At 37.8% G+C, this 23,152-nt stretch overlaps 1 protein-coding gene across 1 annotated transcript in view; it reads right to left on the bottom strand.

The window, feature by feature from the left end:
* large1 (LARGE xylosyl- and glucuronyltransferase 1) overlaps positions 1 to 23,152 on the bottom strand; it is a 370,540-nt gene that overhangs the window by 61,144 nt on the left and 286,244 nt on the right. Inside the window, exons 8-9 of the mRNA XM_003220873.3 lie at positions 8,470 to 8,582; positions 6,524 to 6,649 (exon numbers count right to left, since the gene is read on the bottom strand). Coding sequence (XP_003220921.2) covers positions 6,524 to 6,649; positions 8,470 to 8,582 — 239 coding nt within the window. The remainder of the gene's footprint in view (positions 1 to 6,523; positions 6,650 to 8,469; positions 8,583 to 23,152) is intronic.

The following is a 23,152-nucleotide window of genomic DNA, read 5'->3' as shown; positions in this document are numbered from 1 at the left end:
CACCATCAAGAAGGCCCTCTCTCTCATCTCCACCAACCGCACTTGTGATGGAGGTGGGACCGAGAGGAGGGCCTCCCCAGCAGATCTTAGAGCTCATGTAGGTTCATAGGGGAAGATGTGTTCACGAAAATATGCAGGTGATCACCTGCACCAGTGTTTCAGGTATGTGTGGATGATCTTGGAAAGTATCCTCCACAGATATGAGGGATCATTTTTCATTCATTCCTGGAATGACATGGGATTACAAGATGGGGATGCTGCTCTCCTTGGGCTATGAATGTATGATTCAATCTTCAGGAAAAGCTGTGTTGCATTTTCCTTCAGAAAGATCCTATTCATATACGTCTGTTTATGATTGTATTTCCTATGACACAATCGCTGAGAAAGAGTGTGTACATGTGAATAAAACCCACTGTTGCAGAAGTGGGACTTATTACTCAGTCTCTCCATTTTTATTGCCATCCCAATACAAGGTGGGAAGGACCCACACCATGGTTCCAGTATACAGACAAATATTCCACAACCTGAAGGGACTTCATGAAGGAGAAGCTACCATCACAATAGATTGACTTTGAAACAAAAATAGTTTAAGGACAATAATTAAGAAGTATTTTCTGTATCTTTTAATAAGGAACATGAAAACATGTAGCTCCTTATAAGTAAGTGCGAAAGATTTAGGTTGTTCTTTTATAGCAGTGCTTCTTTCACTATCTGATTTGGGGGAACTGTTGTTCCACCATCAATGTGCCAGAGACATTCAAGGAGTAGCATCAGCCCACGGAACATCACTTTGATTAGCATAACTTCATAGGACCCCTTCGATGAAAGCATAGGAAAATTTTCCAGAGTTATAGGTGGGTCAACCCTTTCCCCATTGTGCTGAGACCTTTGGATAAGTGATTGGTTCACTAGAGAGGATGCCCAAGAAAATGGCCACAAGTCATAATTTACCTGGTATGCGGACAACAGCAGTTATCTAAACCCCTTTCTAGGGATAAATATTTGTATACAAGAATGCAAGCATAGAAATGCTAGCATATATATCAGATGTCAGGCAGTCCCAACATATAGTTCAAGATGATACATGACCACATGTACATCCTGTTTTTTTAAAGGACTGACATGACTCTTTCATTGGGCTTTAGGGCTTGCAGGACACCACTGAACTGCGTAATTTCAGTCTTGAGTTACAAATGGACTTGTAAGAGGCACAGCAGGTGAAAAATGTTTGAGGCGAATTTGAAATGACTCTTTTGGGTTAAGGCCCTGAAATAATGCAAATATTAGCAGACAAGCTTCAGAGGGTTTTCTAGTTTGAAAAACATAGTTGAGAAAGACAGGGTGACTCATATCCACCTAGTTCATTTTTTATAAGGAAATATTTGATTAGGATCACTATCCAAGCATCTGTTGGTTCAATGCAGATTATGCTCAAAGTGATCAGAAAAGGCAGATGACACATTTGGGGGAAATTTCTCTTTGTGTGTGTTTAAAAAAACAAACAAAACTAATGCTGAATGAATTTCCATTGAACTATCAATTCTTGCTCTGCCCTCAAAACAAAACTATGTCTTCTCCCATGCTTTTCAATGTCCAAAATATCTGTTGTATCCTTGACAACCAGCAATTTTTTCTGCCTGATTCATTCAGTGAGGCCACAATTCATTATTGGGGAAATCACAATTTATTAAGTTGCTGTATAAGATTTCAGTTGCTTTGTGGTCTTTGTAAAATGCTATTAATTGAAAATTCTTCACTCATATTGTATGCAAAGTAAAGAGCCTAACCCAAGCACACCTTTTACAGGGCTAGTACTACAGTTCTCAGACTATCCTAGTCAACAGGTCAATGCTGATGGGAGGATTTTGAGAGTTATGGTTCAAAACAATTAATTATTCTAAGGAGTAGTCTCTAAGATTAAAAGAGATCTATTGTAGACATAGAACCCTAAATACAGATGTACTCCACACATATGACCTACCCCAGGCATGAAAATCATGTATACACGTACCATCAGCTTTTAAAATCTTTGGCTCGACTGATATACAATTTGGTTCAACATCATGACTCTGACCCCTGCCCTTCATCTATCTTTACTCTATGCGTACCCTTTTTACATACAAGAATTAAAAGTCTGGTGGTGGTGGTGGTGGTAAGAGCAAGCACACAAGTCCTTCCTCCAAAATCTTCTTACATCAAGATCTGAGGATGTCAATTTGAGCATGGTCACCTAAATTGGTTTGTAAGCATGCTCAGTGGCTCATTTGCAAACTTCCTCATGATCAAGAAATCTGACAAGACACATTCTCCAAACTGTGGGGAGAGTTGTGTATTCAGCCAGTTACAGGTCACATTGTTCAAATGCCAACTTTGTGACTTGAACACACAAGTTTAGAGTACAGAATGTAACTTACTTTAATCTATAGAGTATGAGATATATATCGTAAGTACTAATGCAAGCAATTAAATCTGTCAGAGTATGTGTCTGTATCATTCGAAATCGGTATAATATGGGTTTTGGCCCCAGTCTGGGAGAAATGCCAAGCTATTAGAATGTAAATAAGGAAAGAGAAACCATAAATATAAATATAAAATGCAAATGCTCTTTTTGTTTACCTGAAATATTTCTAGGCATTTCTAGGTCCTCCAACATGATTATCCTAGGAGAAGTTGACCACAGAATCATGCTGGTTGACCGAGAAATACCTAGAGAGAATATATTGTTTTGATCACATACAGGATAGCAGCAGACAGTGAAAAATACAGTAATCCATTAAAATCAAACCCATGAATGCTTAACCTGCAAATGTAGTGGGATAATCATTTAGCCTACAACACCTAGTATTTGTTGATGGTCTCCTATCCAAATAGCAAACAGAGCTAGCTCTCTGGTTGGATCTGATGCCTTTAGGGTACACCTTCACAAATTCTTTGGAAGAAAAGGTGGCTGTAATTCTTAACCATTTATTCCTAGGATTGTTACTGAACATACACAATAGTACTCTTTTAACCCAACTGCAAATAAGGGAAGAGTCCTGTTCATACTTCATCATCTTCTTGTGTTTTAAACTGTGTATATTGTTTAATGTATTTGCGCTGTTACTTTTGTAACGTTGTGAGCCGCCCCGAGTCCTCACGGGGAGATGGTGGCGGGGTATAAATAAAGATTATTATTATTATTATTATTATTATTATTATTATTATTATTATTATTATTATTATTATACTGGTGGCCTATCTTACCTATGTAGTAAAGTCATCTGCTCATAAGCCAGCCTTTCAAATAAAGTGGAAAAACTACATTCACAATTGAACAGTACTCTCTAAGTTTGAAAGTCAGAGTTGAACCACTGTAAAGATAACAAATCCTTAAATTCTGGTGATTTTGTGATCACATGGAGTTAAATTGGTGCCTTTTCCATTTGTCAGGAACAATGTGGTTTCATTTGATTTGAGGAGTACTGAGGTCTGGTTCAACCTTGCTTGGAATTTAAAATTCTTCTGCGTTTCCTTCTTTCCACACCATTCTTCTTAATTGTCTAACACCAACATGTACAATTTATCTTTTTCTTTTCCCCTCCCTGGAGGCTTCTGCTACATTATTCTTCACTTCAGTCTTATTCAGTACGAAATACAGAATGTGCCAAATACACTTTATCATACCATTTATTTTAAATGTCATAGTAAATGCCTAATTTCCAAGTTTTTACTTCATTTTAAAACTCCAGACTGCACTAAATACATCAGCTGCAGGTTTCCAACCTAAAGGCCACACATATATACTATTTATGCAACCAGTTTTAATGACAGAATTTTTAATGACAGGTGTAAAAGTGAGGTCACTCTAGAAAGAAATATTATTCCAGCAGTCATGAGGTAACAGGGATGTAAATCATCATTTACTTCATTCTCACATGCAAGTATACATAATTTCAAATGATTTCTCCCCTTCAAAAGAATGTAGGGGAGTATGCACAATTTTAAAGTACTATTCTCATTTTTGGATTTCATTATGGAAAGTTCATTTGTTTGAAATATGTATGTTTTCCTGGGGCCCCTGGTGGCACAGTGTGTTAAAGTGCTAAGCTGCTGAACTTACAGACCAAAAGGTCCCAGGTTCAAATCCTGGGGCCAGAATGAGTGCCCGCTGTTAGCTCCAGCTCCTGCCAACCTAGCAGTTCGAAAACATTCAAATGTGGGTAGATCAATAGGTACCGCTCCGGCGGGAAGGTAACGGCGCTCCATGCAGTCATGCCGGCCACATGACATTGGAGGTGTCTATGGACAACGCCGGCTCTTCGGCTTAGAAATGGAGATGAGCATCAACCCCCAGAGTCGGTCAGGACTGGACTTAACGTCAGGGGAAACCTTTACCTTTACCTATGGTTTTCCTATGCAGAATATAGATTTTTGTGCCTGACATGCATATCTGCCACAAAATACACCGATTCTGGTATAAACATGAGCAGTCATTAAGTACTTGACCAAAGGAGGGTGTGATTCTACTGATATCCACAAAATGCCTAGAAATGTGTATGATGAGGTGCTAATCGATGATCATAATGTATGAAGATGGATAAACCAGTTTAAAGAAGGCAAAACTATGACTGAAGAGAAACCATGTAGTAGAAGGTCATTGACCAAAAGGCCTTTACCAGGACCACTTCTTAAATCAAAAATGGCTATGAGTTAAGAGTGAATAATGAAATGGGCATTTATTCTGATGATACTTTCAACATCTTGCTGCACTTATACAAATTCATTGTGTGATCATGCTGATCACCATATTTAATACACATTGCAGAACTCTATAAATTACAGAAGACAGAAACCAAAATGACCAAGAAGCTAAAATAACTTGCCCACGGTTATTCAGTGAGTTTCCAAAGAGGACTAGTTCAACACTCAAAGCACTACACTGGATCATAAAGTAGATAGTGGAAAGTGTGCCTTCCTTTCCTATCCTTCTCTTCCTCCCTTCTTTCTGTACCAAGAGTGTGCTAATTCCACTCATGTCCCAAATGTGGGATTCCCATAGCCATCTAGTTAGCCACCGTATGAAGACTATGTTGGGCTAGATAGTTCGTAGAGTTAGCCAACATTGATCCACAAATGTTCATATCTGTTTTACATATAAGAATAACTGGTATCTGTTCTACAACAAGCTTTCAAAGCAGTGGCTCCTGGCCTTTTCAGGGTCATGCACCCTTCTAAGAATCTGATGAAAGCTTTACACTACCCTTTCTTCCCCAATACACTTAAATATAATTTCAAAAAAATTTCAGAAAGCCAATTGGATAAAAATCTGTGTATGTTTTCTGGTGTATGGACCTCCTGGACCCATCTCAGGTTATGAACCTTTGGTTTCAAACACAACCAATGTAGTTATGTAATACATAATTCTCTACACTGGTGTCAGGATAGAGATAGACACTCAATTGCAGAGCTATGCCACTAGCTCATTTTACAAACAAAGAGGAATCTGACTTCCAGTCCCAAAAAGAATAAATGGAACGTAAAATAATTTTAGCTGTATGAAATATGCACTTATTTTGCACAAGCAAGGGTCTCTGTGTTTGCCTGTATACAAAAATATCCTGCACAGATACCTGTGTTTAGAAGGCTAGTTGGAGAATTGTTTATTTTTTTCCAGAAGCAATACATTTTATAATTATTTGTATCACACAGCATTTCTTTGCATATGAAGAGTCCAAGTGCATGCCATACTCTTATCGCTAGTTGTTAAAATGCCTGAAAATATGTCTGAGAGCAAGTCAGTTCTATCACAGAAAGCCACTATTGTTGCTAAGTATATTTTATTTAAATGTACTTATTGCTATTAAATGTATAATAGTTAAACCTCTATAACCAATCCCAGAAGGCAGAAGTACAATAGCCTCTAACAGGATAGCCTAAAGGTGATCAAGACAGTTCAGTTAAATCAAGATCAAGACAGTTCAGTTAAATCTCCTATGTGCAACTATATTTAACAGATTGTCTGTAACCTACATAGACTTACCTGGGGGTATGTTCTACTAAACACAGTGGGACTTCTTTCTGAGTAAACATGCATGGAACGGCATGTGTAAACGTCAAGAGCCAAATTATAAATGTGCTAACTGTTAAGCGTTGGCATTTTTATTATTCACAATTTGCTCTGCAAATAAAAATGCAATGTGCTGGCAATTCTTTAAAAATGATGTTTTCTTTTCTCCAGTTTGTGTAAGAGGCATTCCCGATGCTTTATGCCATGAACATGAGGATAAATGAGAAGACAGTCTGGGCGCTGAAGCATCTGTCTTCAGTGTGTTTGGCTCTAGGTTGGATTATTAATATTTTCATGGGTCCCCAAGTGCACTGTTAGGAACACATACTACTTTTCTTCTCTTTGATTATCTCACCGGAAAAAAAAACAAAGCATGCATAGTTCATAAAATGTTGCCCCTGTAAATTATTTTATGTAAATTTCATTCTCAACTACATATAGGCCTAATAAATCATTAACAGTTCAGTTCAACATTACCTTTAGATCAGACACATCTCGGTAGCACTGCTCAGAGCGAGTATGGTCTGAAAGCTGCACATTCCAGAAACAAGGAAGCTGGTACACAAGAAATGGGTTTTGCTTGATAACTGCATTGAAGATATCCTGGTAGACAAGGGAAAACACAATTATTCACTTTTGTAGAAAAGCCATCATGGTTTCTGGACTCTCTTTAGTCTTTCATAGATACAACAGAAATAGTAAACCATCAAATCTTATCCATAAACTGAAATTCAGAGTCTGGCTATAGATAAAAGTGTTGTCACTCTGATAGCTAACACTGGGTTTGAACTAAAACCTTGTTATTGATTTAAAGAACTTGCTCTTGACAACTGCATTTTGAAGAAAGACTCTGAATATAAAATAACAGTACATGTCTTTCCTTTTTGGCTGTTGATAAAATTGGCTACATACAGGAACTTTACTTATTTTCTAAATTTCTGAACTGCACCTTCATCGCCAACAATCTCAGGAACTTAACTAAAGCTTCACACCCCACAGTGATATTTCTCTTCTTAAAACAAATATCAATGTATACAGGAAAACACTGAAAATGTACACATTTAGTTTTATATAACATGAATTGTAGAAGTGTATGGCATTTTAAAGAAAGATGTATTATTTTCCTTCTTCTTGTGTTTTCAATATTTCTAAACTGTTTAATTTACTATTTATTTGAATAAGTTAGTTTAATTCTTTTTTAAAAATTGTCCTCTAACTTTAAAATTGTTTTATTTTCATTTAATCTGTGTTATAAACTTCCCTGGCTACAGTAAAGGGTAGAAATGCAGGGCTTTAAATGTCTAAGTAAAGTCCATTGTATGCCCTTGCTGCAGACTACATTATGCATTCGCAATAAAGGATATCTACCTATTCTTCAGGTACGATCATGCATATACCTTCCCTATAAAAAGATAATCTCAATGTAAGAAAAGGAAAGTGGTTGAAGTACAATAAGGGACAGAATCTATTTGTTGGAGTTTGCTCCAACTGTCAACATCATCGAGACCATTTTCCAAGTGCTAACACACACACAAAGTACAGTGTATTCATCTAGAAACCATAACTGCAAAAAATATTTGCAGTTTGCTTAAATAGCTGGGGTTACTTGGTGGGGATTGTTGTGAAAGGGATTTCAATTATTATTACTAATTCTCAGAAAACACATAAACATGCTAGTCATTTTCTTTAGGGCCTATGGAATTCTACATATTTCAGAGAAAGCATGTGTTTCAGCCCCAATGTTTGATGCATTACAAGGAGCCATATTGTAATTCAGGCCGAATATTTTTCAGCAAAAGAAAAAAGTGGAATGCAGAAAAATAGCATAATCTCTTTTCTCTCCCAAGTGAATCCCAAGTCTGTACTCCTGAAATTGTATGCACTTCAGGGTTGTCCCAGTAGCTTAAAACATACTGTTTTGAAAGAAATGGATTTGGAATTACAGCCAAACTTGGCAGGAGTTTCAAAATAGACTTCGATGAGTTTTGAAGCAAGACATTAATTACTTTCTATCTTTGTATCTCTCCCACAAAATGGGGGCAATGAGTCTGCTCTAACTCCCAGCTGTGCAGTGAGCATAATATCCTTAATGTCTGAGAGGTGTTCAGATCGTATGGCAAGCTATGGAGGGGAGCAAGGCGATTGCAGTAGCTGGAGTTAAATGAAATCACAACTGTTTCCTGAACTGCAAATGACAAAGCCAGTTGAGAAGGAAATGGTATTTCCAGGACGGCCTAGTCATTTGTTTCAAGAATGCACACATCTTACCAGAAGGAAAAGGTAGGGCACCCAGGAAAGAAAATGCCATTCTGAAAAATGTATGCTTGTTCACTAATTTGTATGTTTAAATCTCCTGTCATTCCCTCCACCTCTTTACTCTCAAAAGCAATCTTTATGCCATTACCCTGGAAGTACACACTCACCTGGTCAGCCAATGAGGTGGAGAGCATGCTCATTAGCTCCCTTTCAGCTGTGAGCCTCCACATCTGCTCCCATTTCATCTTGCGCAATTTATCCAAAAGCAGCAGAATGACCCCTGAAATGAACAAAGAATGCAGAGAAAGCACAGGCTGTAATGAAAACATGTAGAGCAAAGACCTTCAGGCTCTAGTGGTGGATGGCTAGATTTAAAACAACAACTCCTACTCCATCATGAAAACATGAAAAAAAAATATTGTGAAATAGATTTATTTCTAGTTAAATGTGCATATTTGGAACCAATGGCCTGTTAAGGTAAACAAGTGGTTTGCTATTACATATGTGTTTGCTCTTTTTGTTCAAGCTATTGTGTGTATCTGAGAGAGGCGGAGAGTCATCAAGTTTGGGAAGATGTTTTAACAATACATACAATAGGGTTCCAGCAAAATTATCCCAACACAAAGCTACAATAAAAAGAAGCTGCTGTTTGGCCTTTTCTAATTCCTTTCTCTTTTTCACTCATAATGGCGCAGCCACCGTAGGATGAAGATGTTGTGGTAGAGCGGAAAGATGGGTAGCAAGAGTATTACTGTGCCTAGTAGGTTCTGTGTTAGTTGTGTGCTTGCATGTGTGTGTGTTTCTGCGTGAATGTGATGTGAGTTTTAGCTCAGATTTTTAGGTTTTTCCCAAAATTGATTCAGTGCCTAGGAAAACATTAAAGTTCAAATCAAGACCTGGGACAGATTTATTGCCCCGCAGCACAGAAGTCATCAGTGGTTTGCCATCAGCCCACAAAGCAAGCCTGATGTTCTTGGATGTGGTAGAAGAAAATGTCCTATCAACAGCATTAAAGGAAGATTTAACTGGCGATCTAAGTTAGTTTCTTGTACACAAACAGTTGGAAAAAATCACTATGGGGGCAAGATAGAAGGCATCACCATCTTATCTTATGCCACAGGCAGCAAACTACCAGGGAGAGGTTCTTTCCTCAACTCTCTTGTAAAGACTTTTAAGGGAATGTGAATTTCCCCTAGGACAAAGTGCACACGAGAATGAATCGAAACACTATATTAGTTAATAGATACATGTAAGCACCCTCCACAAGCTGTTCTGCACATAGCTGAAAAACAAAATTTCAAAATGGAAATATTGTCTGTTTTCAGCAAACCTCTTCAGATGGTGTCACAGGGTTTACTTTTTTAAAATCCTCATTTGGGGGATTGATAACAGCCTACAACCTGCTGAACAAAAAAGGTCCTCACAAATGGCAGCCTGTCATGCAGGCAGAGCTGTCTAGAGGAATCGCTGATAGGCCTTCACTCACTTAACATCGTCATTAGTGTATCACAAAAGAGAGAAATTGAACACACCATGAAAATAACCAAGAAGCAATACAAAGGAGCTGATGGCCAGCACTTCAATTAGGACAAAACATACCTGGAAAAAAACTACAGCTTGGAAATTTTCCTTTTTAATAGTACAAATCCCAGAATCCCTAGCTCAGCAAGGATATTTGAGTTATACTCAAAAAAAGTAACTTCTTCAAGTTCTGAAAAAAGAAAACGTAATGGGTATCAACACTACTACTAGGAAAAAGCAATTCTGAATGAAAAACTCTTTTCATAGGAACACAGAGCCACCTCTAGTGCACAATCCTTCTAAGAACTCCATATCTCATTTAAGAGCAAGTGCCATTTAACGTGATAGTTTCTTCTTTCTAGGCAAAAAAATGCATGTATGTTGAGAGAAACATTAGGTCATGAGCTTGACAATAATTAAAGCTTTGTGTGGTGGGTGTGCCTGTGTGTACAAAAAGCTAGTGGCAAAGAGAATGCTGAGAACTCCGAGTTATTGCCACAGAAGGAGGCCAAAAAAGTCTTTGGGGGAAAAAATGGTATATTCCAAAGACAACTTTACAAACAATAAATCTGGTTATAATTCATCCCACAATACCTCAATTGTTATACTATTTCCTTTCTTGTTGCAAGAGGTTGAAAAAGGAAATTAAAATTTGTTCAAAGTATGTTGTGATTAAATTCTCAGCAACCTCTTTTTCAGCTGGCACAATTGTTCTTGTTCAAACCAGCCCTCTAAAATATTAGTTTGGAAAAAAGAGCTTTATTGCCACCAGGGGTTACCTGCACATTTATGGCCAACAGCATAATGGATAAAGGATTAGCTGAAGCTCAAGGTCACTTTGAAATGGCATCATCCCATCACAGGTACAGATTAGATATATCAATAGTTCTCCTGCCTACTGTGGATTGCATCCAGATGGTAAAGATTATGGTTACAAGAATAAAATGTATTGGGAGAAATCCAGCAGACTTTCCTTAACCCACCTTCTTAGATGTCTAAATTATCTAGACATGGGGCTGTGCTGTGGCGCAGGCTGTTGAGCAGCTGCAATAAATCACTCTGACCATGAGGTCATGAGTTCGAGGCCAGCCCGTGGTGGGGTGAGCACCCGTCAATAAAAAATAAAAAATAGCCCCTGCTCGTTGCTGACCTAGCAACCCGGAAGATAGTTGCATCTATCAAGTAGGAAATAAGGTACCACTTATAAAAGTGGGGAGGCATGTTTAACTAATTTACGACCTGGAATGAGGAAGTGCCGTCAGAGTGGATGATGAAGCAGCTGCTTCCCCCTGTGGCCAGAATCGAACATCCCCTCAGGAGAAGGTTAAATTGCCTCTGCATCTGTCTTGGTCTCGGTTCTATGTGTATATGGGCATTGAATGTTTGCCCTATGTGTGTATAATGTGATCTGCCCTGAGTCCCCTTCGGGGTGAGAAGGGCAGAATATAAATACTGTAAATAAATAAATAAATAAATAAATCTAACAACCTTGTCACATGGCCTCCAGACTCGCTCTGCTTCATCAGGGGGCGTGAGGAACCCAGTGTCCCATGCCCCACATCGCCCAGCTCACGCTGAGAGCAATCCCATTGGGGGAAGTGTGGAGCATGCGTGGAGTGCACGGTTTCCCCCATGGATTCCAATGGCAACACAGGAAGCCTCCTGTGTTGCCATAGCAGTGGCATGTGCCGGCTCCGCCCTCCTTCACCCACAGAGCCCCGCCGGCATCATTTGATGGGAACCAGCGGGCTCTGTGGGTGACCTGGGCTAAACCGGCACATGCCACCGATTTTAGCCCTTTCCGTAAGATGTGTAAAATAAATTTTAAGATTACATTTTGGGGAAATATAGAAAAATCTAACAAATACTTCTTTCATATGGTTGTGTGGTGTGATATCCATTCTATTTTCCCTATTCTTCTTTCAGGAAGGCATATTATGGTGGCAACCAAAGATATTCGGTGATTATCAATAAGGGCAGGTAAGAGGCAAATCCTGGAAGGGGACCAAAAACAAAGTTCAGAAATGCAAAATTGCAAATTATATGGCCTAAGATGAGCTAAAATAAGTTCAGAATGTTATTTTATTTTGCACAATGGCATGGGAATTCAATTATAGTAGTCTTTAACGGAATGTATAAGGGATTGCCACTCTTAATTCAGTTTAAAACAATCAGTCCTTGAAGGGTTTGCATACCAAAAATAAAGTCTGCTATTAAAAAAAATCAGTTTATGATATTTACTTTGAAACAGGTCAGAAATAAAAAGGTATGCTAAAGGAGCAAATTAATTCTCTTCATTTCATACTGCTAACTCATATATTACAGTTATTTTTGTTTTGTTTTCTTTGACTTTCTAGCATTCAGGGGTCACAATAACATTTCCTTCCAAGAATGCCTACAATATTTTCTGTAAGAATAGTATTTTTCCTCACAAGGTTCTTTCTTTTCCCAGGCCATGCTGAGTATAATTTAGGCTAGATTCAAGATGACAAATAGCAGAATGCATGGGCGAAAGGGATTTGTCCCCATCTGTTGTGCTGGTAGAGAAAGACTGGAGGTAGGAAGAAATCAAAGGATGTTTTTTCCCTTGCACATCTGGCCCCCAGTTGTGGATCCTTTCATCTACCAATGATAGTATAACAGCATCATTTCCCTTTTCTCCCAGGCAGGAGGAAAGCAAAGTGCTTGCCAAAAAATAAACACACAGGGTGAAGGGAAGATACAAAAGGGTCAAGTGAATTAGCAAGATCAAATCTACTCAGGGAAGAGTTATCTAACAAATAAATAGCAATGTTGTAGAAGCATGGAGGTCTCATGTAATTCATGTTCAAGCACAGAGCTTAGGGACATGGTAGTTATAGATAAAAAGTGACTCTGCTTTTTAAAAATTCGTTCTGCTCCTTAGATTTCTCTGCCAACCTATCTCAAGAACTTCACTGTGCTTTAGGGGATTTATTTCATTAATAAAAAATGAAACTCAACATGTCGACTGTTCTGCACAGGTCAATTAGACCAAAGCAGAGAATGCTGTGTGTTTCCAACTCCAGCAGCTTGAAGGGTGATGGCTACCATCGCTACCGTAATAATTTAAAGCCATTTTTATCACCTAGGCACCATATTTTTTATTTTAAATCAGCAAAACAAAAGCTATGTTATCACCCTGCTAGGGACCCTTCACTCTAAGTAGGTACCCAATTACCAAAGGATAACTCCTGGTATTCTGTAGTAAGGAGATTTGTGCAATTTCTCTCATGTATGGCAGAAAAATCTGTAAGCCTAAAAGCAAAAGGCCTTCTAACAAGATGCCACTTCCATCTCTCCAGTATCCTGCCAGTTTTGCAATATTGCATCTATCAATCATTGTCAGATCAAACAATATGAAATGGAGTTTATGAGGACTGATTCGGTGGGTTCCATTCCCAACCATTTGATGCTGGAATACATTTTATCATAAAAAACCAAAGATTTTGTGTAGCATTGTGTAGAATGACTGTTTTTAGAATCTCTTTGTGCCAAAACCTCATTAGGTAGCCTTAGAAAATCTTTGTTTCTGGCCCAAATCCACATGCTCAACAGTGAGGCCTCTGACAAGGTTTTTGCAAAGATTAAAGAATATTATTAACGTCGCTGCTGAAAGCTAAAATTAGTTAAATCATAATTAAAATCCAGAAAGTTGGGTGTTTTTGGATGCTTGCTGAGTCTTTAGTGCTATCCAACAAAATTTAATATTTTCCTAAATTAAGATCAATCACAAATTAATTTATATTTTAGTCACTTAATTTATACTTACCTCCCAATACTTAGCTAACTGCAATGCTACCCATAAATTTTCCCTAAATTAACATAACAATAATACAACAGGAGACTGGAAAACACTGGACTACTTCCAATGAATGCAAAATCATTGGCCTATTATTCACTCCATACAGTATACCATCATACTGAGACCTGTGATGCTTTGTGCATTTCTTATTCTAGAGCTGCTTCTATTATCTATTCCTATCTATTTTCTTGTTTATTCATTCAGTTGCTTCTGACTCTTTGGGACCTCATGGACCAGCCTACACCAGAGCTCCCTGTCGGCCATCGCCACCCCCACCCCCCCGCTCCTTCAAGGTCAAGCCAGTCACTTCAAGGATACCATCCATCCATCTTGCCCTTGGTCGGCCTCTCTTTCTTTTTCCTTCCATTTTCCCCAGCATCATGATCTTCTCCAAGCTTTTGTGTCTTCCAATGATGTGGCCAAAGTAATTCATCTTCGCCTCTAATATCCTTCCCTCCAATGAGCAGTCGGGCTTTATTTCCTGGAGTATGGAATTTTGATTTTTTTATGGTCCAAGGCACTCTCAGAATTTTCCTCCAATACCACAGTCCAAAAGCATCTATCTTCCTTCGCTCAGCCTATTTTATCAAGATTGGTTATTGCTCTCCTCCCAAGAAGTAAACATCTTCTGAGAAGGACTATACCATGGTGCTTGACACTGTGATGCACGGGACAGAACACTTTACCTTGATGTTCATATCCAAATATTTGAAGACATTTCAAAGTTTTGTAATGACACTTTCATTTATGTTCATTTTATATTATATGACTCTCAATGAAAATCAAATTATTATAGGGGTAACTTTACTCATCACTACATATTGGACAATGAGCATTTTGAAAAGCACTGAAATGTAACTTTGCAATAAATCCTCTTATGATTATGAGTCAAATTTTGTCTAGGTTGTAGTAAGGTAACATGCCAAATTGCCAATAAATTGAAAAATAAAGAACTGAACATAAAACAATTGTTTCACTTTGTGTCTTGAATCCAAACTTCAGCAAACTGTGATATAAATAATCTGGGAATTATGAAAAGCAGAAGAAAAGCATGCAAATGAAAACAAGTATGCCCATTTTTCATTCCTGATTAGTTGCAAAATATATTCTCCTTCAAAAAATGCAAATGTTAAAATTAAATCAAAATTCCTGTGATCTATCCAAACTCCTTTCAAAATAAGTTGTGAAACAGATTAACTGAACTAGATTTGAGCAGATCCAAGGTTTGACTGTTAAGTTTACATTCCTGTAAAAGGAGTAAACCTTTGGTTGTGTCAGGATTAAAGTATACAACCCTTTTCCGACAAAGCTTGTTTTTTAGTGATTCCTAATCTTCTTGTTTCATTGATATAAAAAACCCAATCCTTTCCTTGGGTTTTTCCTCTCCCTGCAGACAGACACAAATGCAAACTTTAATTTAGGGTTCCCCAGTGCCAGTTTTACTGCAAGTGGTGGATTGTGTTGAGTACGTGTCTTCATTTTCTTTCTAAAACATTGGAAGATACAAGCTGCACATTTCCTTAACAACGTCTCTTAGGATAATACTGATGCAGAAAGATAGGCTGGTACTAAAATGCATGCAAAAATATCATGAGAGAAAATTACAAAATACTATAGAAGGCAAAAATGCTTTTAGCCATATGATATATAACCTAAATGGGAAGCCTTTCATATCCCAACAATTTACTATAGCAGCCATTGTATGACAAGTATTAATTAAATACTTGCAGATCAAGTACCTGGGTATAAGAGACATGCCCTATTTCCCCAAACTTTACTTTACATGTTTTCTCCCCCAAACTATTCAGTTCCCTCACTGTAAGAAGGGCCTGCTCATGTTCCTACCCCCCTATATCTTGCCAGAAATAGCAAGTCCTCCAATTTCCAGAGAAAAATGTTGGAGTGTGGAGGGAAATCAATACCAGAGAGTTTCCCATCCTGTCAATGGAACACACTGAAAGAATTCTGAATGAAATTCAAGGTAAATTATTTTACCCAAAGTCATATGAACTGACTCTACCACTGAATAAATAACTGGTCATACTACAGAATAAATTTCTTACAGGTTTCATTATCTTATCTTATATCTACATCTTTATTAATGACTTGGATGAAGGCTTAGAGGGCATGCTTATCAAGTTTGCCGATAACACCAAATTACGAAGGATCCAGAGGACATGATCAGAATTCAAAATGACCTTAACAGATTAGAGCTCTGGGCCAAAATTAACAAAATGAATTTCAACAAGGACAAATGTAAGGTATCCATAAAGGATACACATGGCATTGTAGGCAGAAAAAATGAAATGCAAAGATACAGACTGCGTGATGCTTGGCTCAACAACAGTCCATGTGAAAAAGATCTTGGAGTCTTTATGGACAAGTTTATGGACAAGTTGAATATGAGCCAACAGTGTGACGCAACAGCTAAAAAAGCCAATGGGGTTTTGGGCTGCACCAACAGAAGTACAGTGTCTAGACTGAGGGAAGTCATGCTGCTATTCTGCTTTGGTCAAAACCCACCCGGAATACTGTGTCCAATTCTGCACACCAAAGTTTAAAAAGACATTGACAAGCTGGAAGGTGTCCAGAGGAATGCAACTCTGAAGACCGTGCCCTATGAGGAGTGTCTTAAAGAACTGGGTATATTTAGCCTGCAGAAGGAAAGGTTGAGAGGAGACATGATAGCCATGTATAAATATCTGAAAGGGTGTTACCAGCAAGAGGGAGCAGGCTTCTTTTTTCTGCTGCCCTGGAGACTAGGACTCAGAGCAATGGGTTCAAATTACAGGAAAGGGGACTCCATCTGAACATTAGGAAGATCTTCCTGACTGTAAGAGCTGTTCAGCAGTGGAACTCTCTACCTCGGAGTGTGGTGGAACCTCCTTCCTTGGAAGCTTTTAAACAGAGGCTGGACTGCAATCAGTCAGGGGTACTTTGATTGTGCTTTTCCTGTATGGCAGGGGGTTGGATTACATGGCTCATGTGGTCTCTTCCAACTCTATGATTCTATGATTATCTGGTCACCTTAGGATTGCTTTAAGTTGGAAACTACTTTAAGATACACAACAACAAACTGATGTATTGGCCTCATTATTTGTCCAAGTTCCCATTATCTATTGCAGGCTTTATTTAAGTAAGTACCCCATTTGTGGTACTTATACACTTTTCTAAAAGGGCATAGTAGCATGCTTTTTGAAGGGCAGTACACTATATGCTCGGAGTAACTGTCTTAATGCTTGTCTCAGATTTTTACTGAATAATGAAGGATATGAAAGTCAAAGCCTCAAACATTTTATTGCCTAAGGCAAGGACAAGCTGTCTTTTCCATATTCAACTATATCAACAATGGAACATCACATCAAGATTTTGCTGCATTTCTCCAAATTCTACCTGCATTTTATTATCATACTTAAAGAGGCATCTATGAACTTTATTGTACAAAGGAGGAAAACCAGCACTGCAGCTGGACCATCAACTTTGGTGACAGTCTCCATCGCACAATGCCACGTGTATCCTGTATGGATGTTGTTATGACTGACTCTGGTTTGCAACTCCTGCAATGTTGTGCACAAAAGCAGGTAAGCCACAGGCTAGAAAGGGATCCGCACTTCTCATTGATACTATTAATTGCCGCCCTCTGAAAAGGCATATCATGGTTGAAAGACAGTTTTCCCATTATGTTATAAATGATGCTAGAATTAACAAGAGAAATACAATACAATATTATCAATATCATGACACTCCTGCTTCAAAGGGTTTACAATTCAAAACTTAACATACAGTGATAACAAGGGAAGTTTATAACATTAGAAAGAAAAAAAATTGAAGGAGATATTATGTACTGGGATGAAGAAATTTGAAGAAGTATTTCTTCCTTTGACATAACACCAGAACCCATAGTCACTCCATGAAGCCGAATCCTGGGAATTTTAGGAAAGAAAAGGGACAGTACTTTAGGTAACTGGGATACCTAAAAAGGTGCATTAATGGCCACCAACCAAGCTGGACTACACACATTCACATTCACTGGACTACACACATTCATGGATTATAAAAGCAGCTGCTATGACTAATCATGGTAGTATGGCACCTTGGGGATCAGTGGAAGAATCAATGTTGTTGCTGAAAAATAATACTGTAGTATTCCCACAGGCATATGATCAGCCACTGTAGGAAGAAGTATGCTGGATATGATAGGATTTTATTTTGATTCAGCAGGGTACTTCTTTAATTCTTACTTGTGTTCTCCTTTATTCTTGCCAATTAAGTTATTTTATCATTTATTGTTATTCAATCGTCGTAGAAAAGTAACATGACTAAAAGGGATGAAAGTGTTCCGCAAGTAAGTACCATCATCATTATTACTACTACAAGAACTACCACCACCATGTAGTTTATTGGAATCCCTATTATCTATTATGTAGCTTTTGTTCAGCTTCAACATCAGGACAGCAGTGCTTGTCTTTGAAGTGCAATTCTTCTGTCTGAGCTAAAATTACTGATGAGAGGCTTTGTATCACTAAAAAGAGAAGAACATTTCTGAGTCCTGTGTAACATAATTAGTTATACCCTTTGATTCTTACTTCAAAACGCATGTGCCCCTCAATGTCCGCAGCAGGATTGAGAGAAACAAGAAATCTTTTGTACGACAGGTAATTTACTGTGCAATACATACATACATGTATCTCTGTGCATTTTTATACTTTGATAATGGGATCTGAAATAAACTGCTGTTCCATTCTTTTCTCATTTAAGAGAGTAGGAATCAGAATGTCTTGCCCTCATTAATTGGGTTATTTTATATTTGGAAGAAGAATAAAGGATGCCAGGTTACAATACAGAGCAATTGCTCACAACAAAGATGCTTTTTGGAACTATAACTGCCACAAGTCACCAGTCATGCTGTCTGGGGAATTCTGGGATTCTCAATCTAACTACTAGTTCCTACTACAGTAGATGTACCAAATCCATTGCAAAATGTTAACACCAAATCCCACTGTTTGAACAGTCTTCTCTAGCAACTGGATTTAGCCCCCCAAGAGCAACTTTTAAAAGCTTTAACACATTAGAGTAGAGTCTCGCTTATCCAATCTTTGCTCATCCAATGTTCTGTATTATCAAACACAGTCTGCCACCCGCCCGGATCCACAGCTGTTTCTCTAGGTAGGCAAGTATCACAGATTTTGTAAAATCTTCACAGGACCGAACTTTTTATGGATTTAACTTCCGACAATGTTGTTACTGTAAGTTCATTTTATGCAATTCTATATTTATTTGTAGTCAATTTTTTGGTTGTCAATGTTTTTGTAGTGTAAATGTTTTCAATACATTGCAAAGTTTTGGTGCTAAATTAGTAAATACAATAATTACTACATAATGTTACCATGTATTGGACTGCTTTTTCTGTCAATTTATTGTAAAACATGATGTTTTGGTACTTAATTTGTATAATCATAACATAATTTAACATTTAATAGGTTTTTCCTTAATCCCTCCGTATTATACAACATTTTCGCTTATCCAACGTTCTGCCAGCCCGTTTATGTTGGATAAGCGAGATTCTACTGTATGTGCATATTCTCTTCCACAGTACACCTTTCCCACTAATTGCAGTAAGACAATACCATCTGGGATACTTTTCTGCATGTTCAGAAGAGAGCTGCAATAATTTTGTTAACAAGAAAACATACCAGGTGCCCTCAGATTATCACCAGCAGGTAGAATGTTTGAACAAATTGCATCCTAATGAAAAAGATCTCAGATGTATAGCACAGACCATTAGATTTATTATTTAAGAATGTCATGTTAAAGCAATGTACTAAGGATCTTCAACTATCACTGCTACTTCCACGGCTTTTTTCTTGCCAGTATGTCACAGACAGACTTAAAGATGATCCATAAAAAGTCTACTGGTGGCAACCGAGTAAAATGAATAGGGCTTTTGTAGAGGAGTCCTCTGAGGGTCAAACAGTTTTTTGATGAAGCACCACACTGTGTTTCATTTGGACAAAGCATAGAAGGAATGCGAGTACAGCAGTTACAACTGCTTATTAAGTGAAATATTGGATGAAAGACTAGAAATGAAGAGCAGCTGTCAATAAGAATGAACGAAAGTCCCAGGCTGTGCATTGTGTCCCAGCTTTGCGCTTTCTTGTGGCTGTTCAGGGGAGGGTGAGATGCATGGGAGGAAAGAGTGATTACAACTGGTCAACAGCATATTGCTTCCACATTGATCAAAAGCAAATAAATCTATAACAATTCTATTTACTTTTGAGAAATGGGAAAGGAGAGTTATACTTCAAGATCTGAAAATATAATGGCAACTAATTATTGTCTTGGGCCTTCGTGTTCAACTGGAATTCACTGCATTTTAAGGATTGGTTTATCAAGCTTTGCTACGGCTTCACATTTTTCTTTTTCTCTCCCTTCCTCCCTTTTCCACTATTTAATGCTTCTGGTTTTGGCAGCATCAGCAACATGCTGGCTTTGAGCAACAATTCCAACAAAGATAATTCTCCACCCCAGCCAAGATTGCAATCCCCCTCTATATCATTTCAGCCCCTTTCTTTCATTTCTTTGGGGTTTTCGCCAAAATTGGTATAAAAAGCAAATGGAAACACTAGGCCTAAAATATAAGTTATGGTTTCCATCATAAGTGCTGCATTCCCTCAAAGAATACAATAAAAGGTTTTAAACCCCTCTGTATACATAATAACTAATAAGCACTGAATTTATATGCCATCTACACTGACCATTAAATGCAGTTTCAAACTGGTATTGAAGAAAGTGGTTTCATGTGTAGAGGATTACACAGGAAATCCTGGAATCAGTTTGAGGCTCAGATGGTGATTACACATACCACAGAGCACTAGATGTGCCTTAATTGCTTTTTTTCGCATGCTTTTGTATGGGATTGTTGTGTGGCTGCCATAGCTAGAAGCAGTCCATTATTAAGTCCCTCAATTTGAATGAGTAGGATTTTAAATGTTATTGAAAGCAAACTATGCAACAAATAATGGCCATGGGAAAGTGATACTAAAAGAGATGTAAGTTAAAACGCATTCTTTCCGAATAATGTCACAAGCAAGAAAAGGACATAGTTTTAAAAGCCTGGGGATCATCCAGTATGGAAAGTATAATCTTCCACCTGTTCAGAAATTGTGATCATGCATTTAAATCCCTATAGGTGATTTTATCTTTCCAAATGGAATACAAGGAGGATAAAATCATCTGCAGAGAAGTAAGTAACAAGAAAAGGGGGGTTCTGACCTCAGCACTCAGGTAATCATTTGGCTGGTAAACTCAGATACCACCACCATTTCTCAGTCAAGAGACCCAAGGCTGATTATACGTTGTCATCAGTTTTAGGAAACAATGACCAAAATGGGCCGGCAAAAACTATTTTCTGAAATTCTGCTACAGTCAGGAGACAGAGTGCTGGTGATAGCACTATAGTCTGATATGGTTTAAAGCATCTTCCTATGTCTATGCCTAATTTCTATTGTTTACTTGCACCTGGACACTTTTTCAAGGGCAGACTTTGGGACTGCATGAATAGTTTCATATAGTTCTAGAGCAGTGGTTCACAACCTGTGAGTCCCTAGGTGTTTTTGCCTACAAATCCCAGGAATCCCAGCCAGTTTATTAGCTGTTAGGATTTCTGGGAGTTGAAGGCCAAAACATCTAGGGACCCACAGATTGAGAACCACTGCTCTAGAGGAACATAAGTCTGGAATGGCTGCTTGTCAATATATATTTCATTTATTGCATGGGCTGTGGCTACCATAATAAATTGAAGGCTGTATGTGATATAGCTCCGAATTGGCTTTTCAAATGCTGTTAGATTACATATCCCAGATGCCCAATCTATTAACTATGGTGGCTAGGTCTTTTGGAAGCTGCAGTCTAACAATCACTGAGGATTCAAGTTTGATTTAAACCATTCAGCCAAATTAATCCTAGAAAGATTTAGACTATTCTGTGGGATTTCAGTCACATGTTCCATTTACTAACATGATATGTATTTGAACTATAAAAAGAAATCCCTAGGTACTGATTTATATTGAACAAAGCCAAAGTCCAGTGGCTAAATGGAAAACATCAAAGACTAGCCAATGGTGAAGGATGATGGGATGGGAATATCTTTGTTGTGTGTGTGTGTGTGTGTAGGTGTGTGTGCATTCCTCATCCATGTTTTATTTATTTTTTTCAATTCTGTACGAAAGAGTAGAAGAACTTGATCCTTGGGTTCACCTTTTCCCTATCATGATTGTCTTTTTTGCCTGCCATTTTCGAGAAACACTTCTGGGTCGTTTCTGTTCCCAGACTTGTGTTATTTGATAGATATTTGAATTTTCTCAGCAGGTATCTGATAAGACTTGAGTTTCTTTCCACTCTCTTGTGGAATGGCCCTCAATGTATCCTGGGTCATATAAAAATCCATAATTTTGAACCCAACATCTATCCTTGATTTATATATAAAGTTGACTTATACATGAGTATATATGGTAATAACTGTGGCTTATTTCTGTCTTTTCACAATAATCACTTTGTTTCATGGTGATAAAAAGATTTATTTTGTACAGTTTTTCTGCTGCCATGAAGAACTGGTTGCTGAGACTTTCCCATCTGCTCTCTTCTTTTATTTAAGGTGCTAGTGGAGCATAAGTCATTATCCTACCACATAAAGGAGGATACAGCACTGATTTAGATGCATATGTGTATGTTCTTTATGAACCTGGTATGTCTACTCACACTTTACACATAAATCAACAGCAAAACCTGTCCTTCGTGATATAATAAATTCATAATTGGTGCTTCTTTGTTTGTTTGGAGAAGAAAAATTGACAGTCAGATTTTTTATTATGATTATATAAGGAAAATTACGACTGTGTTGTGGTCCTGATTGAAAATATCTCCAGTGCTTTGATGTTTGTGGTTTTGCTTGCCTCTTCAGAGACAAAAATAAACTTATCCTTCTATAGTTTGAGCTATATAAACTTAAGGGCCATTGCAGAGGTGATCAACTGGCTGATTGTGGAAAGTGACTTGCAATTTATTTAAGAGCTCTTCACTTTTTCAAAAATTGCACCAAGCTTGCTTCATGGTTAGAAACAATTAAACAAAACAAGCACACTAAAAATATATCCTTTTCATGCCATAATTTCCCTGAAGAGTTCATGGCAGCATGGTAGATACTCCAGCTTATCCTCTCAGCAACCACATGGATAGAGCTTACAAAAATTCCCTTATTGTGACTACAACTCCCAGTTGATCATGTCATGAGACTCTTAATTGTTCATTTGAACATAAGACTAACTGAATGAGGTGGAATTTCTACGAAACATAATATAGTTTATAGTATAATATAGTATATAGCATTCTTTCCAAAATGTCCAATCAGATGCCCACAGGAAGACAACAAATGAGACATGAATACAACATAAATTTCCTACTTTTATTTCCTAGTAAGTGGTACTGATATGCATACTGCCTCTGTTACT

The sequence above is a fragment of the Anolis carolinensis genome, chromosome 5 (genome assembly GCF_035594765.1).
Source record: "Anolis carolinensis isolate JA03-04 chromosome 5, rAnoCar3.1.pri, whole genome shotgun sequence".
In the NCBI taxonomy this organism is placed as follows: Eukaryota; Metazoa; Chordata; class Lepidosauria; order Squamata; family Dactyloidae; genus Anolis; species Anolis carolinensis.
This window is presented reverse-complemented; position numbering and strand designations above follow the sequence as displayed.